At 40.4% G+C, this 21,529-nt stretch overlaps 1 protein-coding gene across 1 annotated transcript in view; it reads right to left on the bottom strand.

The window, feature by feature from the left end:
* Nucleotides 1-21,529, bottom strand: part of RELN (reelin) — a gene marked incomplete at both ends in the record, with an annotated part of 59,432 nt that overhangs the window by 21,360 nt on the left and 16,543 nt on the right. The window contains 12 exons of the mRNA XM_010284947.1: nt 602-822; nt 3,298-3,527; nt 6,574-6,676; nt 6,759-6,930; nt 8,394-8,576; nt 11,223-11,307; nt 12,723-12,900; nt 12,996-13,136; nt 14,519-14,792; nt 15,020-15,208; nt 17,168-17,326; nt 18,864-18,940. Coding sequence (XP_010283249.1) covers nt 602-822; nt 3,298-3,527; nt 6,574-6,676; nt 6,759-6,930; nt 8,394-8,576; nt 11,223-11,307; nt 12,723-12,900; nt 12,996-13,136; nt 14,519-14,792; nt 15,020-15,208; nt 17,168-17,326; nt 18,864-18,940 — 2,012 coding nt within the window. The remainder of the gene's footprint in view (nt 1-601; nt 823-3,297; nt 3,528-6,573; nt 6,677-6,758; nt 6,931-8,393; nt 8,577-11,222; nt 11,308-12,722; nt 12,901-12,995; nt 13,137-14,518; nt 14,793-15,019; nt 15,209-17,167; nt 17,327-18,863; nt 18,941-21,529) is intronic.

Raw genomic sequence — 21,529 nt, 5'->3', positions numbered from 1 at the left:
TTTTTTAAAGATAACAACAAAGTACTCAGGTCTATAAAGAAACTTCGAGTGCCATGTGGTAGCATACAAGCAAGGGCTGGCAAAATTGAAAATGAACAGCAGCACCTATGAAGGGATGAGTTGGGTTCACAGGTGCTGCTTTATTCAAAGTGCTCTTCTTGCCATGTATCTTGTATTAAGGCCACTTAGATGTCCCTTGTAGTGAGAAAAAACACAACCTCAAAGCCCTCCATTGTATGCCTCACTTGCATGCGCTCTGTCTGTGCTAAAGTCAAACTACCATCAAACCATCATTTTCTTCTAAAATTATTTTCTACATGCAGTTTCAGGAAATTCTATTTTGGTGAAGACTTTGTATTCCAGCATTAACAACTTCACAAAGAGTCAGACACTCCAAACCAGACAACTGATAGCCATCAGACATTCACAAACCGTGCCTGAGAACGACATCTAAACTACTTGGTTAATGGCAACAGTCCCACAGCATAAATTAAATTCAGAAGCATGGAGAGGTGAGGAAGACTTTGCTGTTTCATCCCTCGAGCCCTGAGTTCCACTAAGACAGACAGGCAGAATTCAGACCAAAAAAAAGGAGAGAGACCTTCAAAATCATCCTTAAGGAAGTCAGCATTCTTGGTACTTATTTTGCAGGTTGGCCCAGAGTACCCGGGGTCACAGATGCACTTTGTGCCGTTGATACAGCTGCCGTGGCCGTTGCACATCTCCTCGCACTGCGGGCCAATGTACACGTTGTCAATGGCCCAAGTCACTGGCTGGGATCCAGCAGGGTAAAATCCTTGGTACCATCTGAACCTTGCCAACCTGAAAAAGGCATAAAGTGTACTTATTTTAAGTAATAGTTCCATCTCTTTTGTATCCCATATATATACCATACTATGCATATATATATATAGAGAGTATTCTTTCTGTTGGAACTGGCTTGATAAATGGCTTAATTCCAGAAAATGACTGGTATATCTAATTCCTTCAGGACCTCACGCATCTTTGTGTTGGCAGTCAACCCAAGTACTGACAGAAATAAAAATAGCATTATTCATTAGTTATAGTATCAAAACTGAATGACGGACTTGAAGATGGGATTTGAAATCTAACAACTCTTCTCTCCATTGTGCATGGGGAGGATGAATGGCCGTGGTGTGACAGATTTCCTTCTGCTTCGGCGTACGGTGTCTGGGTCAGACCAGGCCACTTCCACCCTCTTCCGGAGAGTGAAATCCTACTTCATGCTGCCACCCTGGCCCCAGGGAGACCACCTGTGGAGCTGGAGTGGTAGGATCTCACCCTCAATTATGTGGAAAGAAAACACGATCTGCCATGTCACCAGGTATTCAGCTTGCTTTCGGGCGGCTTAATCTTAAACTAGACTGATATTGCAAGTTGTTAATTTAAACTATATTCTCCTTTGGGTGCTGTCCTGTCATTTTTAATTTGACTCCAAAGTGCTACTCACATCGATGCTGCATATAAAAAGGAACTGACTGGGGAAGGAGGGAAAACAAATTGAGATGGGGAAACACACTTGAGAGACTAATTTTATTCCCAGTTGAGAAAATGTTTTAAAGGGGGAAGGAAACCAGAAGAATGAGAAGGGAAAAGCCCTTTGCCTTGCATGTTTAATGTGTCTTGTTACAGATTTCTAAATGCAGCAGGTGAATCAATAGCACAGATAGCTGACAAGGTTTTTTTGTCTTGATTTGCTGAAAAGGAATTTTTGAGGGGATTCAGGTGATAAAGGATAGCTGATCGGTGGGGACACTACTAACATTTCTAAGAAAGATACTCGAGAACCAGAGTCCTGCTAGAAGTCAAAACCATTGATTTTAGTGTGCCTTGAGGTGAAGCACATAAGTGTGAGGGTGGAGGTGTTTAAAAAAAAACCCCAACATAGTGGAAATAACAAAAAATGTCTTCATCTTCATTTAAATTAACCACTTGACACTTTGGGAGTGAAAAGGCTGGGTTTTTTTCAGAATTACACAAGGAGTCAGGTTTGGATTTTTTTTCTTGTTATTCCAGTAGATTCAGGTGGAGAAAATCCCCTTCAGGCCTCTGGCCCAAGAATTTCATGGCTGCTGTGTTTGGCTGGCTATCAGCAATTGGCTTCTGGCCTGGCATGTTGGGGAAGGAATAGGAGGGAAGGCAGGCAAATGCGACAGAAACACTCAGGAACAGAGGACTAAATAAAAATACCTGCAAGTTTCAAATGAGTTAGGAGTCTGAATAGTCAAAATTTTCATTTGGAGGGTTGTATTGGTAGTTGGGTAAAGAGTCAAATAATTCTTTTGGGTAAAACCAGAAGGATAAATGAGCTGCTGCAAGAAATGGTTACCTATTCCATGCTTGAAATGTTAGCTGTCAAGAAACAGAAAATTCAAGTTTAAAATTTAAACATTTTCTTAAATTATTAAACATCCAGTCTTTCCAAACTTGGTTCTCATCTCTTATATAGGTCTTTTCGTACTTTCAGAGGTACATTTGGGGCCACTAATTTAGTGGAAGGCCCATTGCACGCAGTAGTTTCATAAATACTCAGTCTCATATTTGCACAGACTCATAAAGTGTTGTAGTTGCATAGCTCATTTTCATTCATATATACTACAGTTTAATTCTTAATGATGTGATCATTTACATAAACTGAGTTGATGCTAGAAGACAGTTTTCCCTGAAAAAGTAAACAATACTGTTTTATACTTTGAAACATTACATATGATTATGCCTGCTAGCACCTATTTTTCTGTGCTGTGTATCAGTTATCATCCAACCTAGCTTTCCTACAACCTTTACGTTCCTGAGGGATGGCATCAGTTAATTTCTTAGAGAACTTTGCAGCTACAAGAGACCTCAGGTATTTAGATAAGTCCATTTCCTTACACTAAAGTAGAATCAAGTTTATACTAGTTCATATTTTACTGCATTTTCTAATGAATCTCAAATTTTATAGAGGAATATAAAGAGCATTGCAGGAGCTTTAGTCAGTTTTGCATTCATTTTACTATGCAACTGACTTCCATAAAAATGTCACCAATTAGATATATGGATAAATAGGAAATTATCTGTGGTTATTCTACATTAACATGAAGCACAACATATTTTTGGGAATCACCTGAACATTAATTGCCATTCAGGACGAAAAGGAGAGCAAAACTGATCATCTAGTCTGCTCTAGAGCTGCAGTTCTTACAGACCACTCTTGTGCTGGGAGAACACTTCGGCTGGAAAACAGAAGTGAAAGCAAACCAACAAGCAGTTGGGTGGGAATAGGAGCTGGACACCTACCCACAGAGGTGCAGTTTTCCGAAGTGAATGACCTCCCTTCTCCAGCCCTGGGTGGTGCCTGCGTAGTAAGTGCTACTGGGGTGATGCTCGGTGGAGCACAGGGAGCTGAGGTGGCTGCTGCTGCTGTAGCACAAGGGGAGCAGGAGGTGCCAGGTCGCCCCCAGATCTCGTGAGAACTCCAGCTTGACCGGGTCGGCAGAGGAGCTGTCGGTGGTGCAGCCGATATTGATCTGAGGGCCGAGACATGAAATGCAGAAGATGACACAGGGCAGGCTGTGGGACTCCTAACTCCTCTTCACCTTAGTCAGCCTCCCCCTTTTGGTACGGTGTTCATTTAGCCCAGGAAAATGGTGATTTGGGAACTCATTTAACAACCGGGATGACGCACTCAGGACATGCCCATGAACATGAACTCTTGCACATTGCCTTACCTGTCCATGGGCCTATTGCACTCTGGCTTATCATAAAATGGATGTAACATGAAAACCCCAACTAATTCCACTAAGAGAAAACCATAAAGTTAATGAGGAAGGACCCCAAAGGAGAGCTGCTAACACTGCTGGATCAAATGCATCAGCTCTTGCAGAACTCTGGCAGCTACTGAAGTAACCACAGCACCAAAAAAATGTGCATTTTTAAAACCAGAAATACTAAAACAAAATGTGCAAACATAAACTTTTTGTTAAATTACTGAGCTGCACTATGCTCCTCTTTTATGTTATGCTTCTAAAAAAAAAAAAGCTTATGCCACAGGACGTGTGTTGTATCACTTCAATATGTTCTTCAGTTCTCATACTCACTACCCATTTGGTCATGTATAGTGGCAAAGCTCTAGGAGACAGCATGAAAAGAGTATCATAGCTGGACTGGATCGAGATTCAATGTCACACCAAAACATAGTTTGGCAGTGACAAACTTCTCAGGATGTTCTTACAAGATTCCTCATGTACGAACTGTAGAAAAGGCAGAAAACTTACATGAAAAACAGTTCTACTGCTGGAAAAAATATAAAATGAGTTTTGTTCAGAATCTGAGACCTCTTAAGACATATCTGCTGCATGCACCCAGTGCAATTAGTCTGCTTTTCTTTCACACTGATATTAAATTATTCTTTTAGTTTCAAATTGCTTATATAAAAGAAGAAGAATTAGTTCCCTTACAGGATGACTCTATCATATAAAATAAGATGTACTATCAATAAATAAAAACCCCTCCTGGTTTTGGCTGGGGTAGAGTTAATTTTCTTCCTAATAGCTGGTATAGTGCTGTATGTTGGATTTAGTATGAGAATAATGTTGATGACACACTGGTGTTTTTAGTTGTTGCTAAGTAGTTGTAGTTGTAAGACTTTTCAGCTTCCCATGCTCTGCCAGCAGGGAGGTGCATGGGAAGCTGGGAGGGGGCATAGCCAGGACAGCTGGCCCAGATTAGCGAAAAGGATATTCCCTACCGTATAATGTCATGCCCAGTATATAAACTGGAGTTGGCCGGGGCGTGGGGATTACTGCTTGGGGATGGGCTATCGATCACTGGGTGGTGAGCAATTGTTGCATTGTGCATCACTTGTTTTTGTATATTCGTTTATTATTATTACTGTTATTACTATTATTATTATTTCCTCTTCTTTTCCTGTCCTATAAAACTCTGTTTATCTCAACCTACAAGGTTTTTTCCTGATTGTCTCCCCCACCCACCTGGGGGTGGGGAGGCAAGCGAGCGGCTGCATGGTGCTCAGTTGCCAGCTGGGGTTACACCATGACAAAACCCATTGCCGATGAAATACAAAGCGTGTACTAAAAGTATGAAGCATTTTGTGTTTTTTACATTTTCTTTGTAGTGGAAAATAAGTGTCTTTCTAACATGCTGCTCTGTAATGAAAATCTATCTATTTCTAAAACCCAGTAGTACACAGAACTGTGCATGAATGTTGAAAATATATCCTACATTGAATTTCCTTCATCGCTCTTCAGCACACATGAGTCCCGTCAACCTACATTTGACTAGAAAGGTTGTCTACTCATCTGGAAGCTTAGAGAGATGCTTGACCAAATATGGGTTTTGACTCTTGAGACACAGAGAGAAACTGTATTGCATTATGCATAACTTCTTAATTTATACTAATGTCCTCAAAAACGTGATCTGAAAACAATGTTCTTACCACATATGGAAGTAAGCATGTAGATTTTATGAGGTTAATGCTCTGAAGACTTATGAATATCTTAAAGTGACCTCAAACATTTTTGTTCTACAGGCTGTAATATATATTTTAAAACAGAAAATGGTTTGCATTCAATAATTCATGAATTAGTTGCATGACAAACAGAAATGTGCATGAGTACACAGCTAAACCTAGTTTTCTTGGAAAATCCTCGGCATTATTTTAGTAATTGTTTATAAACTGATATCATTTGCTGTTTAATACTACAGCATACTACATCTTTGTTAAAAGCAGCCTGGTAATTTTGGCATGACCATTTACATGAAAGATTCTTTTACAATTTCTTAATGACAATATAATGACCCCTGTAAACTAATACGTGCTAGGCTAAATGGTTACTCCCACCAGTAGCTGCCCTAGTCAATGCATAATTTAGATTTTAGGATAAACCAGAAACACAGTTTAGTTAGACTATGTGTTGTCATTGGGGTACCTGTTTCAACTGACTATATGAGAAGCACAAAAAATATGCTCCTTATTCATGAGCTTTAGATAATTCCCTAAGATGGGATGAATTCGGGCCATCATGGCCAAAGAACAGCTTCCTCCAGGGCAGAAGCAAAAGGAAAGCAGAACCTTGGTTCTCTGAGAAAGTACAAAAGTGCAGGTAGGAAAAATTATTACTAGTGTCACAGATGAAGTCGTAGGTCTCTGCTGGGTCAGCCTGTGGAAATTCTGCACACTTATCCTGAGCAGGCTGTGAAGTGGCAGTGTGGACCCTCGTTATATTTTGTGCCTCATCTTGTCTGCCGGTGGTGACTCTCCAACTTGTAGGACGTGGACTTTAATGCTATTAGTGCAAGTATGTAGGCATGGGCAAAGTTGTAATTTAGGCAAGAAAGTAGAAGACTTTGAGGCAGAAATTTCCCTTATCTGTGTATTAAAAGCTTCATGATACACTCACATGAGGGAAAGAAATATCAAGGCAATCACAGGGGAAATTAGACAGGCTTCTCTACTTGGCAATCATAACAGCTGGGCAAGTACACCAAAGAGCAGAACCTGAAAGAACAGAACTCTTTAAGCAAAAGGCAAGATAACTTTCTGAGGACAAGTACCTCAAATTGGATTATAGTGTTTTCGTTTACACTCAGATCCCTTGTTGTAATGGAATGTTCTCCAACTTCATTTGAAACAAATACCATAGCTGAATCTTCTTCCCTGTTAAAAACGGAAAGGAATACTTTAGACTCAGTTTATTACACAGTCACTTCTTTCTAATTTATTGCTGAGAGATGCTTACGGAGCTCCTTTAGATGAATATGGGCAATAAAGCCCAATGTTTCCACCAGGATAGAAAAACCAGTTGTCCTCTTTGGGACCAAAATCAAATGTATCCAAAAGGATCATGGGATTCTTCAGGTTATTTCCATCAATAATGAAGTCATCAATAATCCAGATTTCTTCTTTTTTGCCTTCAAAGAAAAGGGGAACATTCCTATTAAGACCTAATACTACTATTATTAGACAGCAGAACAGTAACTGGCATTTGTGGATTACATGGAGAAAAAGGTGGTAAAAGCATAGCTTCACTCTTTTCATTTTCTGTGAAAATGGAAGTGGAAGATGGAAAATTTTCATTTTCCATAAAAATAGTCCCCATACCGCTCTGCAGCATGACCCTACAGAATTAACTTTTATTCCTCTAAAATTTGTATGTCACAGCAAAATGAAGAGTGAAAAACCTCTGTTGAATTATTATCTTCTATTTAAATCACATTTACTTTGAAACCCTAGCATCAATGTCTTCTTTAATGAAGAATCATCTAAATGAGCAGTTGCTATAGAGCCCAAGCAGCCTGAAAGGATGATTTCATTCTACACCTTTTTCCTTGCACTCAGCAGCTTGTGTGTGCCTGGCAAGAGCTCTTCGAGACAGAAGGAAACTCTGAGTGACCTTCTCTCCAATGGATTATAAATTCAAATGTGTCAGAAAATTGGTGCTTTCAAACTGGAGAGGAAGGATTAGATTGCCAGATCTTTTGTGTAACTGTTTTTTTCATCTCTCTAAAAGCCTTTGTGTTGATCAGGGAAATTTAAAAAGTTTCTTTCAAATAAAATTCCTACTTAAGGATAACATCTGCAAGAAAAGTTTAGTTACATGTTTTAGGCAGGACCCATCACAAGAATGAACTGGAACTGGATTCTTAGGACTGGATTCGAATTTGCTTTTTTTGTTAGAGGTGCGCTAAGCATTTTCTTGCATGGAATAAATTGTTCCTGTATCACTGTGTCTAAATGATCACTGGAATTCTGTAGAGCCCTTAATGTCAGCTCCTGCTGAGAGATGTGCTCAGAGTAACTGAGAGCAGAGGAGGGCTCTCTTCAGCTGGCACATCTCCGGTAACCAGGAGGAATAAGCTGCGTTCCTCTTGTGGTTTTCTACAGTCCTTTACAATTTAATCAAAAGATTAACTGCTCACTACATACTCTTTCTAAATGGGTTTTTAATGCCTAGTTAATTCTGAGAAACGTAGGCCCAGTTCCCATTTACACTTGGGACACTTTTGTATAATTGGAGCATTATAATGGGGCCTCAGTGCAAATGAGAATCAGGTCCATTAAAAATAATGAGAAGAACCTGAGTGAAGTTAACTTTTTCAGTGTTGCTTGATCTCCCAGTTCCTCCAGGACCAAAGCTGATAGTCTTCTGCACACAGTCAAGAGGTATTAGGTTAAGGTACTTTCCCTTTAAATCATACAGCAGCTTAATAAGAACAGTAAACATAATCCTGTGATAATTTTAATTGAAGGAGTCCAAATATAAGAAAACATGACTTAAGAGTTTCTATTATTGTTGAGTTCAAAACTCTAGCCTCTTACAGAAGCTGAGCTGTGCAAGTGTGGACCTGGAGTCCCATGGGTGTCTCTTCCTTACCGTTGTTGTAAGGTTGCCAGAGCCTGAACCGCGTTGCGTTGCTTTGGGCTGCATAGGGCAGAGGAACGTTAATAAAGAGGACGTCTGTAGTCTGCGTGAAGTAAAACTCATCTATCAGGTGCCAAGTGATGCCACCGTTGACAGAATATTGCAGCAGGATGGAATGAGACCTCTCGGGCGTGCCTGGAGCAGACAGGACATGCATTTACATTCATTATAATCTGCTTTTAAAAAGCACTAGCTCAAAAACACTTCTTCAAGTGTAAATACAATTAGGTTACTCTGACATCTATTACAGAGTATGGGCTTCCTCTGACAACAACTTAAGCTGTTGAGACGTTATCCGTGTATTGTACATATACATTTTCCCCTTGCTTGTCCGTCTGAGAAATGCTAATGAGCAGAGGCTAAATTGACATTGCTCTCATTATATGTGTGGTCACAGTTAATTACTTAGATGAGAAGCTATCTCGGTGTTTCAGTTTTTTAGACTAGAACAAACCAGCTCCTTCTATCACAAACATTTTTCAGCAATTCAGTATTTATTTGCTTGTTTTTCACAGGTACCAGGCATTAACATCACCATCTGTAGCACCCACAGATAAAGACACAGTCCTTATCCTCACAAATTCATAGTCTATGGCTCCAACTGCAGACACCGATTTGAGCATATTCATGCTCAGAAATCATATAATTGATGGCAAGCGCTGAGGATCTTTATTAGCAAGTTTTAAAAACAACAACAAAAAAGAAGTACTTTATGCTTTAAGCTGGGCCTAAAAATCAGTGGTGGAACTGAGAGTAAAATTTGCATTTTCTGACTACCAGTTCCTCCTTTCTTTACTTAAAGGTTTAAAGAGTCAATAAAGGCTCTTTACAGCCCTAGCTATTAACAGACACTGGTTAGAGCCCAGCACTCACACTTGATGTTGGTTACGCTGCGCAAGCTCTGTCCCCAGTGCATGTTTGGCCCGTGCCTGACTTGCTGACCAGAAACATCAGCATCTGAGTGACGGTATCTCTGAGCTGAGTTTTCACTCAGACAACTTTAAGATTTCCACCCCCTTCATAGTGTGGTGCAGTGATGGCACATCCCCAAAAACTCAGTCTGAGGGCAGGAACTAGCAGCAGAAAAGGTCAGTTTCTTCATCCCTGCCTCACTGTGCATTACTGTGCAAGTTTCTCCCACGTTCTGTTCTTAAATTAACCAAATTTGCTGAAGCCAAAGCGTCTGATGTGCACGTTCCTGCTCCACTCTGCTCCGGCGCAAAGTCTCTCTTCAACCACCGCGTGTGGAACAGAGCAGGGAGAAGAGGGACATTTGCAGTCAGGAGCTGATTTCAGCTTATCTGTGGCAAAAAACAATAAACAACACGCTGCTCTTAACGCTTCCGGCTGAGAGCTGTGCCTAGCTGTAGTAATTTGCATTCAACGTTAGGGAGCTTGTTGGGACTAAGTCCTGGATTCAGGCCTAGGGCTAGCAAGCCCTATTGCTTTAATGAGTAAAGATTTCTCCCACAGTTTCACTGCTTTACCTCTTGTGGGTCAAGTGTCAAAATCCAGCCTTGAGCCTTTTGGCTATTCTGCCTTTCAGAATGATATTTTTACTCATAATATTTTTTAATATTTTGGCAAGGATCATATAGAGAAATATTTCCAAGGCACAGTTTTGTAAAAGAATTCTTCACAAAGATTCTGCTTTTAAACCTGAAATATTTGGTGTGTTATTGTTTTGGGGCATGTTCTGGTTTTGGCTGTTATTGTTTTCTCTCTTTTCCGTAAAGTACTTAAACAATAGTAGTAAATAGCTAAATATATATGATTAAATGCCTATTAAGGGGAGTCGAACTTAATTCAGAAAGAGCTACATTTTTACTTGCCTATACAGAGATTTGGCTAAAATAGTTATTTAGGAAGAAAGAGATGGTTCAAAACCATTTTCACGCTGTCCTTTGGCGAATGGGGAGTCAGTTAGGGTCCAGTCCCAGAGTGCTGAGCTTTCCGCAGAAGCTATGAACATCTTTCAGCTTCCCCCAAAAGGAGAGGAGTTTTTGCATGTTGAGAGTTCAGCCTGGACAGGCTGGTTCTACAAGCAATGCTGGGAAAAACTTCTGAAATTGCATGGGAGTGACTCAAACCCTCAACCAGGTTAGTGGTTCTCCACCGTGTAACTCCTGACTTGGATAAAATTATTTTGCAAAGCCAGAGATGACAGAGGCTTGGAGCAGGGTAAGATTGAATCATTGGCTTGAAGACACTTGTACTAGAGAAACCGTCTCAAGCTTGTTACACCAACATGTAAACTTGGATAGCAAAGTCTGACTATTTTTCATACACAATTAAATAGAATTATGGACTTTCAGTCATCTCTAAAATATTTACTAGGAAATCACGTGGTAAGAGCTTTTAATGCAGTGGACTGAAGCTTGAAAATGAAAAACCCTGTAGTTCCTTATCAGTCCTGTAAGTAATCTACTATAGGCACCATTTTATGACTTAAGAAACTGATAAATTCTTTTTTTTCCCCAACATACTGCAAAATCTCTAAAAAATCTTGAGCTATTTTGTCTCTCAACTGCTCAAAGACTGTACTAGCTGTACTGTTTTTGACACCATGACAGTTTACATTTTACTTAGGAACTGCACAGACGGCCATGTAGGCTGGTAGCAATGTAGGGATGATGCAGAATCTCAAACAAGTTCTATTATCTACCATAAACTGATCATCATGTACACTGAAGCTGAAAATGTAAATCCATATTCTTTTCTGTGATGTTACTATGTCTGCATAAAGCTAGAGAAATGATAGGAAATCAACAGTGATCTTACCTTTGGCAATAAATTTAAATGAAAACTGGATGTACACGGTATTAGTGCAGTCTAGATATCTTGAAACAAGCATTCTCAGTCCTTCCTGCAGATACAGAACATATAGTGTGAGTCTCAGTTTCCATTATTGAAGATGCTCTGCAGCTTACTATTGTCTGGATGTTGTCTGTTACTGACTGCTGGTGGCCATGAGAGAGGTAGTTCTCTGTCCCACACCTTCTCCCAGGCAGAAAATGGGGACAGTGATAGCCTTGGCAAAAGGAGCCACAGTAATGGAAAGGGCTGGTTATGAGTCTGTGTCACTATCAGAGGCACAGCTACATGATCAGGTACAGACACAGGTACGGCTCGTTCAGTTCATGCTCTGAACCATTGGGATGTGATCTGATCTGCAAAGCACTGACATTGAGTCCAAGCTAGTATACTCATTTTTTGGGCAAATCGTATAGTAGCCAGGAACCCCAATTTCCAGGCAGGACAATTCCTTTCTAGGAGCTCTTTTCTGTGCCACAAAAAGTATTTTGTACAAATATCCTTTTCTGGGGCAACCTCTTGACCTAGAGTAATAAGTAAAGGGAGCAGACAGGAAACTTCATAATGACCCCCAAGGCCCTGTCCATGTCTACAGGTGAGCTCAATGTTGTATGGATCCTGGGGTCAGAGCAGGTCCCCCTTCTGCAGAGATCTGTCAAACCACCCCTCAGAGCTTCCCTCTTTCTCAGACCCATTCCCCCAGGGGAACAACCTGCAGGAGCAACCAATCCGAGTTTTAGACAATTCACAACCTGTGATTTGTGATTTAAATGATCTAAAGAGGTTGAACTGGAGTCAAGGTTTTGCAAAGAAATATTTCTAAAGAATTCATTTCAGGGGCATCTGAAGACTCATGTGTGAGCTTAACATTTGTGTGCTTATGTGAACAAAAGTCTTTCTATTACGTGTTTTGTTGAAGAACTGAGAAGTTCAGAAAATATGCTATTTCCTGGCCTTTTTAAACCTGTAACTAAAAAAAAAAAAATCCTTAAAAAGCTAGAAAACTTCAAAACAACAGAATTAAGTAAAACACAGGCTAACTATGTAAACACTGATTACATAGACTACAGTGCTGACTGATTTGTATTATTCAAAATACTCAAAAGCCAATCAGGGTGTTTCGAGATGCAAACCCAATTGATTGTAATGTCTACCACATTTTCAAATCACTCAGCCTCAAGAATCTCAGCCGCAGAGTTTCATTCTTTTCCTTTGGTGGTTAAGGAGGAATTTATACAACAAATAAAAGTAACAGCCAACAAACAGATGAAAGCCATTTGTTCATAACAAACAACTGTGACAAACATGGTGCATATTTAGGGCAGGAAAAGATGAGAAAAATGAAAATGACAAATTCTAACCTAAAGATTTTGACATAAACATATGGGGGGAAACAACAAAAAATTTGCTTTCTGCTTTTAACTCTACTGGGTTTTATTCATTTTTTCAACGTAAGTAATCTCTGACCCCTTTAAAAATGAGAGCTGTTCCAGACTTGATGGTGTCACCATTCAGGTTTCCCCTCTCAGCACCGTAGACCTCAGGCCAAAGGTCTGGATGCAAGTTACCATTGAAATCATCCTTCAGGACAGACGGCAGAGGAATGACAGGGACACAGTACGGACCACCAAAGCCTCTGTCACACCTAGCAACAAATTGGGAGGAGAAGGTGTTATCCATCTGGCCTAGATATAACACAACGTCCTTTTGATGAAGCAGATTAAGCAGGTTGCTACTTACACACAATGACCTGCATCACAGATGCCGTGGCCTGAGCACATCCAGGGGCACCCTGTAGCCAGGACCACATTATCAATAGCCCAAGAATCAACACCAGAAGCATAGTTGTACTGAATCCATCTGAATCGTGTTCTGGGAGAGCTAGAAAAAACAGAGTGAATGTATTCAGGCTTCAAAATGTCTGCTCCACAAAGAGCTGAATAATAAAGAAAATCCCATAGAATTCAGGAGAAGAAAAGCATATTAATAGCATGACTCCCTGTATTTGGAAAAGATTCATATTCCAGCTGAAACTGGAAGTTTCACTTTCTCAGGTTAGATTTAAGCAAAATTCCAGAAGACTCTAAAGGAAGTTGCCCAAAGTGAAAACCAGGAAAGAACATTGCTGTGACTCTTGCTGATCAGCAAAGTGGTTGAGCAGAAACTATCAGCTACATTAGGATTCGACAGCTCCATGTGCTGCTAGCAGAGTTAAAACAATATAATTGCTTCAGTAAAGTAAGAAGTAATAATTATTTCTATTGAGTCTTGTGTAAGGAAAAAACGATGACTACATATGTTCATGTATATATATTTGTATAACAATGTATGAATATGTATGTACAAACATGTACATGCATACACACTGCTGTAATTGCTGACTGCCTTGTTATCCTCAGATGAAGAAAGTATTTTGGAAAAAAAATTATCAAAATGTTATGGGTTAGATCATCTTGCATTTGTTCAGGCAGGAAATTCTCTTCCAATGCACAGAGAATTGCCTTCAGACTTTGACAAGATCAGGATATCATTATAGTTGTGAAGAATATTCTTTGGAAGAAGACGTGGGAGAAGATGTTCCGTCCTCTGGAGCTAACTATGGAATTAGAAACCAAGATGTGAACCCCAATCACAGTTCATTTACTGTGTGTTCATTTTTACCATCGTATTTTCTGGGTGGTGAAATTTGCAGAGGTAATGTGTAGGGTGCTTTGAAGAATTACAGAACTATCCAGAATGATGGTGAGCAATATCATCGTCATCTAAACTAGAGCATGGTTTTATTCAGAGAGATGGATGCCAGCATCTCTGCCACATCCATTTATAACTGTGTGATATCACTAGGAGGCAGGCAGAACTCTCCTCCTGGTCAAAAGGGTGGAGGTGGCACGTCCAATAACGTGTTTTGACTTGCTAAATGCCATGACTAACACACCTAAATGTTGGATGACAACTTATATGCAATGTGCTTCTTATTGGATAAATATTAGAAAATCTTGGTTTAGCATTCTTGTTCCTGCTGTCATAGAATATAGGCAAGACTTAAAAATTCACTCATCCCAAGCTGTTACTTCCTTAAGTTCCTGCAGTTCACATTATATCTCATGAAGTATTTTAAAGTGAAATTTAAAATTCTGATGGCGTGACAACACACATTTAATAATTTAAAAGACATGCAGAAAATTCCCAAGCTGGGTGATGTTTGCTCCAATTAGAGCAGCAAAATCTATATCATGCTAAACAGCCAGAAGAGCAGCGATTACTTGGTTGAGGGTGGGAGGTAGACTGTAATTCTCTTCCAGTTTTGGAATCTTTCTGAGGTGTAGATGGAGCTCTCGGTGTAGTGCTGACAGCCGATGGTTGGAGGGACGCACTCCTCTGTCACCAGGTGCCAGTCTCTCCCGTTGTTTAAAGAATACTGCAGGTGAATGCTGTGGGAATTGCTGTATGGCTTGCTGCAACCCATGCTCAGCTCAAACTGCAAGAAAGTGGATGCTGATACATGGAAGTCCCAAGTCTCGGCATAACGAGGTTTTCCTAAGAAAAGAGAGAAAAACAACCAAAAAAGATACATGTTTATGCATATGCTTTCAGTACTGCCATACAAATTTGTTACCTGTATTTCCACCTTTTTTCATCCTTCTCTTCCCTGCAGATTACTATATACCTGAATTTGTTTATACCTCCCATCTCATAAAAACTTGACCCATAAATAACTTGTAAAATAGACTCATAAAAAAGTAGCAATGTTTGTTGACACATACCAATGTTTTCACTGAACATCAGAGCTGTATCCATAGACAGGCAGTCGATGTCTACTTGACCTCCTTGTATTCTGTACCAGCTTGCTTGTAAATCCACAGTTCCATCAAATTTATCCTGGAAGCCAGTCTGAGAGCTGTCATTCATCCCTATAAGTACATCATCCAAAGCCCACTGAGCTGAATGCTTCCCTATAAAAAGCAGAACAGGCAGGTTAGTGAAGTCCCTGTAAGTTATTTTTTATGCCCGTATCCTGCCTTCACCCAGTGAGTAGTACTCAGTCACGTAGACTGAGCACTGTTAAACAAGACTAAAACACCGCTCAAGGATGAACCTAGACTCTAGAGCATGTTTCTATTTCGGATAAACACGGATACTTTCCTCTTCATTTCTCAAGCTTCAGTGCCTTCATCATTATATGCTCTCCCTGTGTTTGAATGAGACACTCCCTGAGCCCATAGATTGGGGATTTTCATTTTATGGGTCACAACCTTCCTGCCATTTCTCACAGCTAAATCAGAAAGGTCTTTTTCTAGTTCCCAAAGTACCTTTTGTATGGAAGATGATAGTACACAAGGGACAATGCTGAAGGCTCTTGATATAGATGATATTCATAGAACTGCTCTTCACCTTCTCCTTCCTGGAAACCTGTCTTCTCTTGCTCTCCAGCCTACAGGCATCTCAGTTCACCATCATCTCCAGCCCATTTCTCCAGCCCTTCATTTCAATTCACCTTTCTACTGGCATGTTGAAAATGCCATCTTACTGTACAATCACTGCCCTCACAGGAGAAGGAAAGTCTTGACAATAAATTATGAGCTTGCAGCGATGTGCCATGACTTTTGTCCTGCCACTATGAGGAATGTGGGTCACGGCTGATAGGGCCAGTCTGGACTTAGTTATGGCAGACAGAGGACAGTCTACAAAGGAGCTAATATCTGGAACGAGGAATTGTTGTTACATACGGGTGGTGGTATGGGAGGTGGTATTTCATCAGGTGATCTTAGAGTGAGTACTCTCAGCAGGGACAGATGTCATCCAGGTGCCCCCAGAGCAAGAGGCCATTGGCAGGACACAGGTAGGGAGCAACAGGTCTGACATCGCACCACTCACCAGTGCAAACGATTGTGGCAGAACGATGGTCTGTGATACACCAGTTGCTGCTCAGCATTCTTTCCAAGTGAACTGGCTTCTTAACTAAATTGCATCCCTCTTGCCTTGTCTACTCTCTTGCCTAGTGAGGACAATTAACTCCAGGACATACATTGTAAGAAAATGTATGAATAAAAACCAGCCATCGAAGTGATAAATGATATCCAAGAAGCTGCATACCATAATTACCTGAATGTAAGCTGTATGCTTTTCTCTCCAGGGAATTGCTGTTAAAATGTACTTTGCTATATTTCTGAATACCACTTTATATTTCCTGCAGGGATCCAGGATCTGCTGCCTTGCACAAAGGTGAGACACTTAATCAGAACACGTTTAATCATGGTGATGAGCCCCCACGCAAGGTGGGAGCTCTCACAGTGGCTGTAGGTATTCGTCAGCACCAGGGTCTTACTTTCAGCTGAGGATGTGGGAAGTGGCTGAGTGGGCTTTGGAGGTGCAGCAGAAAAGAGTGGGACGTTGGGACACCAGAAATGGCAGGGGATGGGGGTCCTGTTTTGGAGTGTGGAGATATTAAAATATGAGACGGGAGCCACCAGGTAGGCAGATTCAAGGTCGAGTTATGCCTTCTCTTCCAAAACAGAGAAAAAATGAGATAAAATGTGTAAGCCATTTTGCATCCCAGGTCACTCTATATTCAGGTAGATCCTCTAATCTTATTTAGGCTTTTCTGTGTAATATTCTTTTCCCCTCCACTCTGTTACCTCTCAGCATCTTTGGCTTAAACTTAGCTCTTAAACAATTTTACCCTTAAGTCTACTGTTCCACTTGGTGTTCTAAAAGAAAACCATGTCTGCAGTGTGACTGAGGAAAGCCTAAAAATGCTCTTACAGCACCCAGCGGTTCACCATACTGTATTTTTGGTAAGCTGAGGTTTCTGCAGAACATGTCCATACTGAGAAGCATTGACATGTGGGTAAACCCATGTCAACCCCACGTAAACCCCAAAATTAATTGATTTTTAGGATGGCGTTGCTTACCATGTTGTGGCTGCCACCAGCGGAAAGCGGTGGCGGGGGTTTTGGCCTCCCGAGGTAAGTCTATGGAAACAACCTGGGGTTCCAGGTATGACATGAAGTCCAGCTCTCGCAGCAAATGCCAGGTGATCCCGTTGTCATTTGTGTATTGAACAACAAGCCCTATATTTAAAATTAAGACAGGCAGTTAGTCTGACTGTACAGAGCAAAGAGGAGCAATTCTTCAGCCTGTACTCAGGAGTTGCCAACCCCCATCCAGTGCACGTGACTTTTGGCATCTCCCCTGGCCTTTTGGCATTTCCTGGTCCAGGAGCATTTTGTGGACAAAGTCCTACTGCAATGGTGACGTGGGGTCACCAGCTGCCACACGTTACCTTGCTTGTCTTGACCAAACGCAAAGGATCACATCTTTTACAACCTCAGTGAAACTAATGATTGTACCACAGAAACGATAGCAATAACGTGACTTTCTTCATATAGTCAGTATTTATTTCATGTTGTGTGTCCTTGCAGTTTGTGTGGGACACTAAGTTGTAATTCTGACAGCTGTGCTCCCAATATGGGTAGTTCACAATGCTCATGTTCCCTGTGCAAGCTCACAGCATCCTTAAAAATTAATTACTATAATATTTAGATAATTTAAGATCATCTTCATATCTACCACACAGTATGGCAAATACTAGGACATAGGAGAATTGTGAAGTCACTTATGAGCTCACCAAAGGAGAAATACAAGAAAGAAGCACTTATGTATACTTCTTCTCTTAAAACTCTTTTATACTGGAGTATGTTCAAAGATAATTGTTTTTCTTCTGTCTTATACTGGGGCAAATGAGCAGAGAATCAAACGCCCTGTGTAATCTGTGCTGAAAGATGACAGTTATGAGCCAGTGTCAACATAAATGCCGTATGTCAGGAACTAGTCCACTGACGTTTAATGATTTATACTGAGAGGAAAAGGGAGTTTTCTCACCTACCAGATGTCAGTGGTCTGTCTTCATGCAACTAGACCGCTTTACGTGGGGAATCTGCTCCCAAAAATCTGCTGATCCTCCCCAAACACAAATATCAGCCCCCCTGCCCCAATAACTCTAAGCACGTGGGTAAAAATAAGAGGACACAGCTGGTAAAGATTAATTTCTTTAGACTAAATATATTTTCAGCTGCAGCTTTATAATTTTGTATTTTATGTAAATCATGCATGAGCTTGGGTTCGGAGGCAATCTTTTATTAGACACATTGGTGTAGTTGAGAAGCTGAACAAGTTTTCAGCCACACAACTCTTCTTCTGGTCAGAAATTGAGGTTGCCCACTTTATCCCAAACATGAATTTTATTCCTTTTATTTCAGACCTGAAGAAAGTCCTGTGTACTTGTAAATTTACCTGTTTTCCAACGCTATCAAGTAGTCTAATAAAAGCTATTACACCTCATCTTGCAAATGTTGTCTTTCTTAAAATATCACAGCTCCAACAGTTACTCCTACTGATAGATCACCATTAGGTTTGATGGAAATAAGTATAAAGACAAATGTGGAACAAAAGTAAATAGTTTTCTGCACCATTTATGAAAACTGAAGAGGTAATTGATTTATGTGAAAAATAGAACAATTTTTTTGATTTTGTAAAAAGGCAGTAAAAAGCAAAAACACTGTAGAAAACCCAAAATACAAAAAGCTTATTATAAAAAAGGGGTTTTACCTTCATTCCTGGCTCTTGGTCGGTTGCAGGAGTTACCAACAGCCTTGCTTCCAATTTGTACATAAAATTGAACTAGCCTGTTAAAAAAATCAGGGTAGAACAAAGGTGTGATTATCTTCTGATAGCACAAGACGAGTCAGGATAACTCTCTCCTCTTAACTAATGTAGCATTTTCAGTTATTCCAGGCTTATTGATCAGGTAATGTTCCCAGTGAAATCAAGCATGGCCATAGTAAACAGTGGAGGACCCAAGACAGAAGAAGATGATGTGGTTTACTGATCCTGTTCCTAATAAATGTGGTGTTAGACTGAGTAGCAAAATTTAGCAGTTCCTTCTGTAACTCAAAGATGCAAAATCTCCAAAGCAGACAAATCTGTTCCTTACATCAGATCTTACCTTGACCTCATGTAACTGGAAATTGATTTAAGCTTTAAAATACAATATTAGAGATTTAGTAAAATAACTCTTACCTCACTAAACCACCAATCCCTTTTTGGTCCTTAGATTCTTCATGTAAACAATTTTCAGTCAAAAGTGTTCATGGGACACTTTGTGAAGTAGACCTTTTGATTTTCAACCTATACATTCTGATTTCATTGTATATTCTCTTGTTCTCACGTCATGAGACAGATTAAAAAATGTTCCTGATCTGCCCCTTTTGCAACCTTCCCTGTAGTCAGTGCTTTTATCGCTTCCCTACCTTCTCTTATTCCTTTTTACTGTAAACCATGGCAACCTTTTCATCTGTCTCTCTGCATGAAAGTTTTTCCACAGCCTCGATTTTTCCCATAATCATTTTCTGCAACCCTTCTAAAGCTGCAGCACTGCTTTGAGACAGTGTCACTGGTTTTATTGACAGAACTTTGGATTAGCGTGGAACATCCCTATTTAGCTATATTTGAATTAATAATTATTGCATCCTTGTGCTCCAAAATATTGTTAATTTTTTTTCCCAATCTGCAGTGATGCACTGGTGATCCTTGCTGTGCTGATATTTTTAATCATGGCTCTGTGGTGTCAGAGTAGTTTACATTCCCTCTTAGATGCGCACTATCGTGCCATATAACAGCCACTCACTTCAATTAACATCCTGCTGCTCACTCACAAAATTTCATTGCATGTCTCCAACATCTGAGTCTTACCTGGTCATAACCAGTGTAAAGATCATTGAGATGACTGAGAATGCCATCACCCCCTCATCCACACCCTCTTCACAGATTGTCTGCATTGCCCACCCAAAACAGCACCTGAACAGAGCAGGGAACCTGGACTTGTCCTCACGGTGAGATTTTACATGCTGAAAGTTGGTGATGCCATTCTCCTCCTTGTTTCCTAGCCAGTTTTTGACTTAGGATGACGCTTGCCTGTTGTGTTATGACTATTGGAGTACTCGCTGATCTGATGCTTTTGTGAGGCAACCGCTTGTCCCTTGTGCTGAGGGTGTCCTCATGGAGCACATTAGGGTGATGTGGGGTTATTTCCAAACAGGAGTTTTGGCAGAAAAAAGAACACAAATCTAAAGGAAACCAAACTTCATTAATTCTACTGCTTGTAGGTAACTTCTTTAATTTAAATACTAATTTTAAGGTGAATTTGTGTCTCTGTGTGAACAATTATTTGTCACATAAATAATTCCCCACAAGGATAACTCTTTTCACCTTAGGTCCTAATTTATAGTGACATCGGTAAAATCACAGGACTACAGTTGGAGCCAGTACAATGCAGATAGGACTCCGACTTCGCTCACCCACTGCTACATATACATCACGATCCTCTTCTGATTCTAAACCCAACCACACCCCAGTTCTGTTATAAGTATCACTCATAATATAAACCCATCGATAGCTGAAGAACAGACAGGCTCACAGTATTACACCATTTAGCCAGGTAGGCCCTATTGTTTGCTGCAGATTGTTGTTGTTTACTGTTGTCTGAGACAATATTCAGGCAACAAAACACTAGACAGTGGTCTCAGAGGTGGAAAGATTTCCATTCCTATGATGAAATTCTCTTTTATGCTTGCCAAATGTAAAGATTGGTAAAAAGCAAAAACAAAAGACAAAAAACCCCTTTCTGCAGAGGGGTGAATCAGCCCATCTGATCTGTAAGCATTTGACCCAGAACAGCTCTCTGGGATGGTTGCACAGTCATTAGCAATGGAGTTTGTAACACAGACAGGAGCCAAGTCAGCTAACAAGCCAGATGTCAGTGCTTGGAAAAAAAATACATATATTCCATGGTTTTTATCTAGCTGCCAGGTAGGCACTGTGTGCAAATGCTCTCACTGAACAGACAGTGAAGGGTGTCATAAGGGACAGGCCATCACAATGGGAGGCAGTAGCTCATCGGTAACCAAAATGCACCCAGGTATCCTATTGTCAGTCAGGAGGGTGGAAATACTGCTGGTGAGATTGTGCCTTTGGCAAATTGGGCCATGCAAAAGGCAAGGGACGGAGAGACTCCAGAGGGTTTCTGAAGTGTAGGGCAAAAATGGTCTGGGTGAAATGAATTTTGACACTTACAGCTCTCTTAGTCCTATGGGACATTCTCCTAATGTCTGTGAAAAAAGTGTAGTCAATCATATAAAGGAATAAGGAGACAATAGGATGAACAAAGCTAAGATTATGATAGCACTTAATGTCTACGCTAAACATCGAGTGCTTGT

This window comes from Phaethon lepturus, unplaced genomic scaffold (assembly GCF_000687285.1).
Source record: "Phaethon lepturus isolate BGI_N335 unplaced genomic scaffold, ASM68728v1 scaffold12764, whole genome shotgun sequence".
Taxonomy (NCBI): Eukaryota; Metazoa; Chordata; class Aves; order Phaethontiformes; family Phaethontidae; genus Phaethon; species Phaethon lepturus.
Note: the sequence above shows the minus strand (reverse complement) of the source record. Positions and strands in the feature narration are given on the sequence as shown.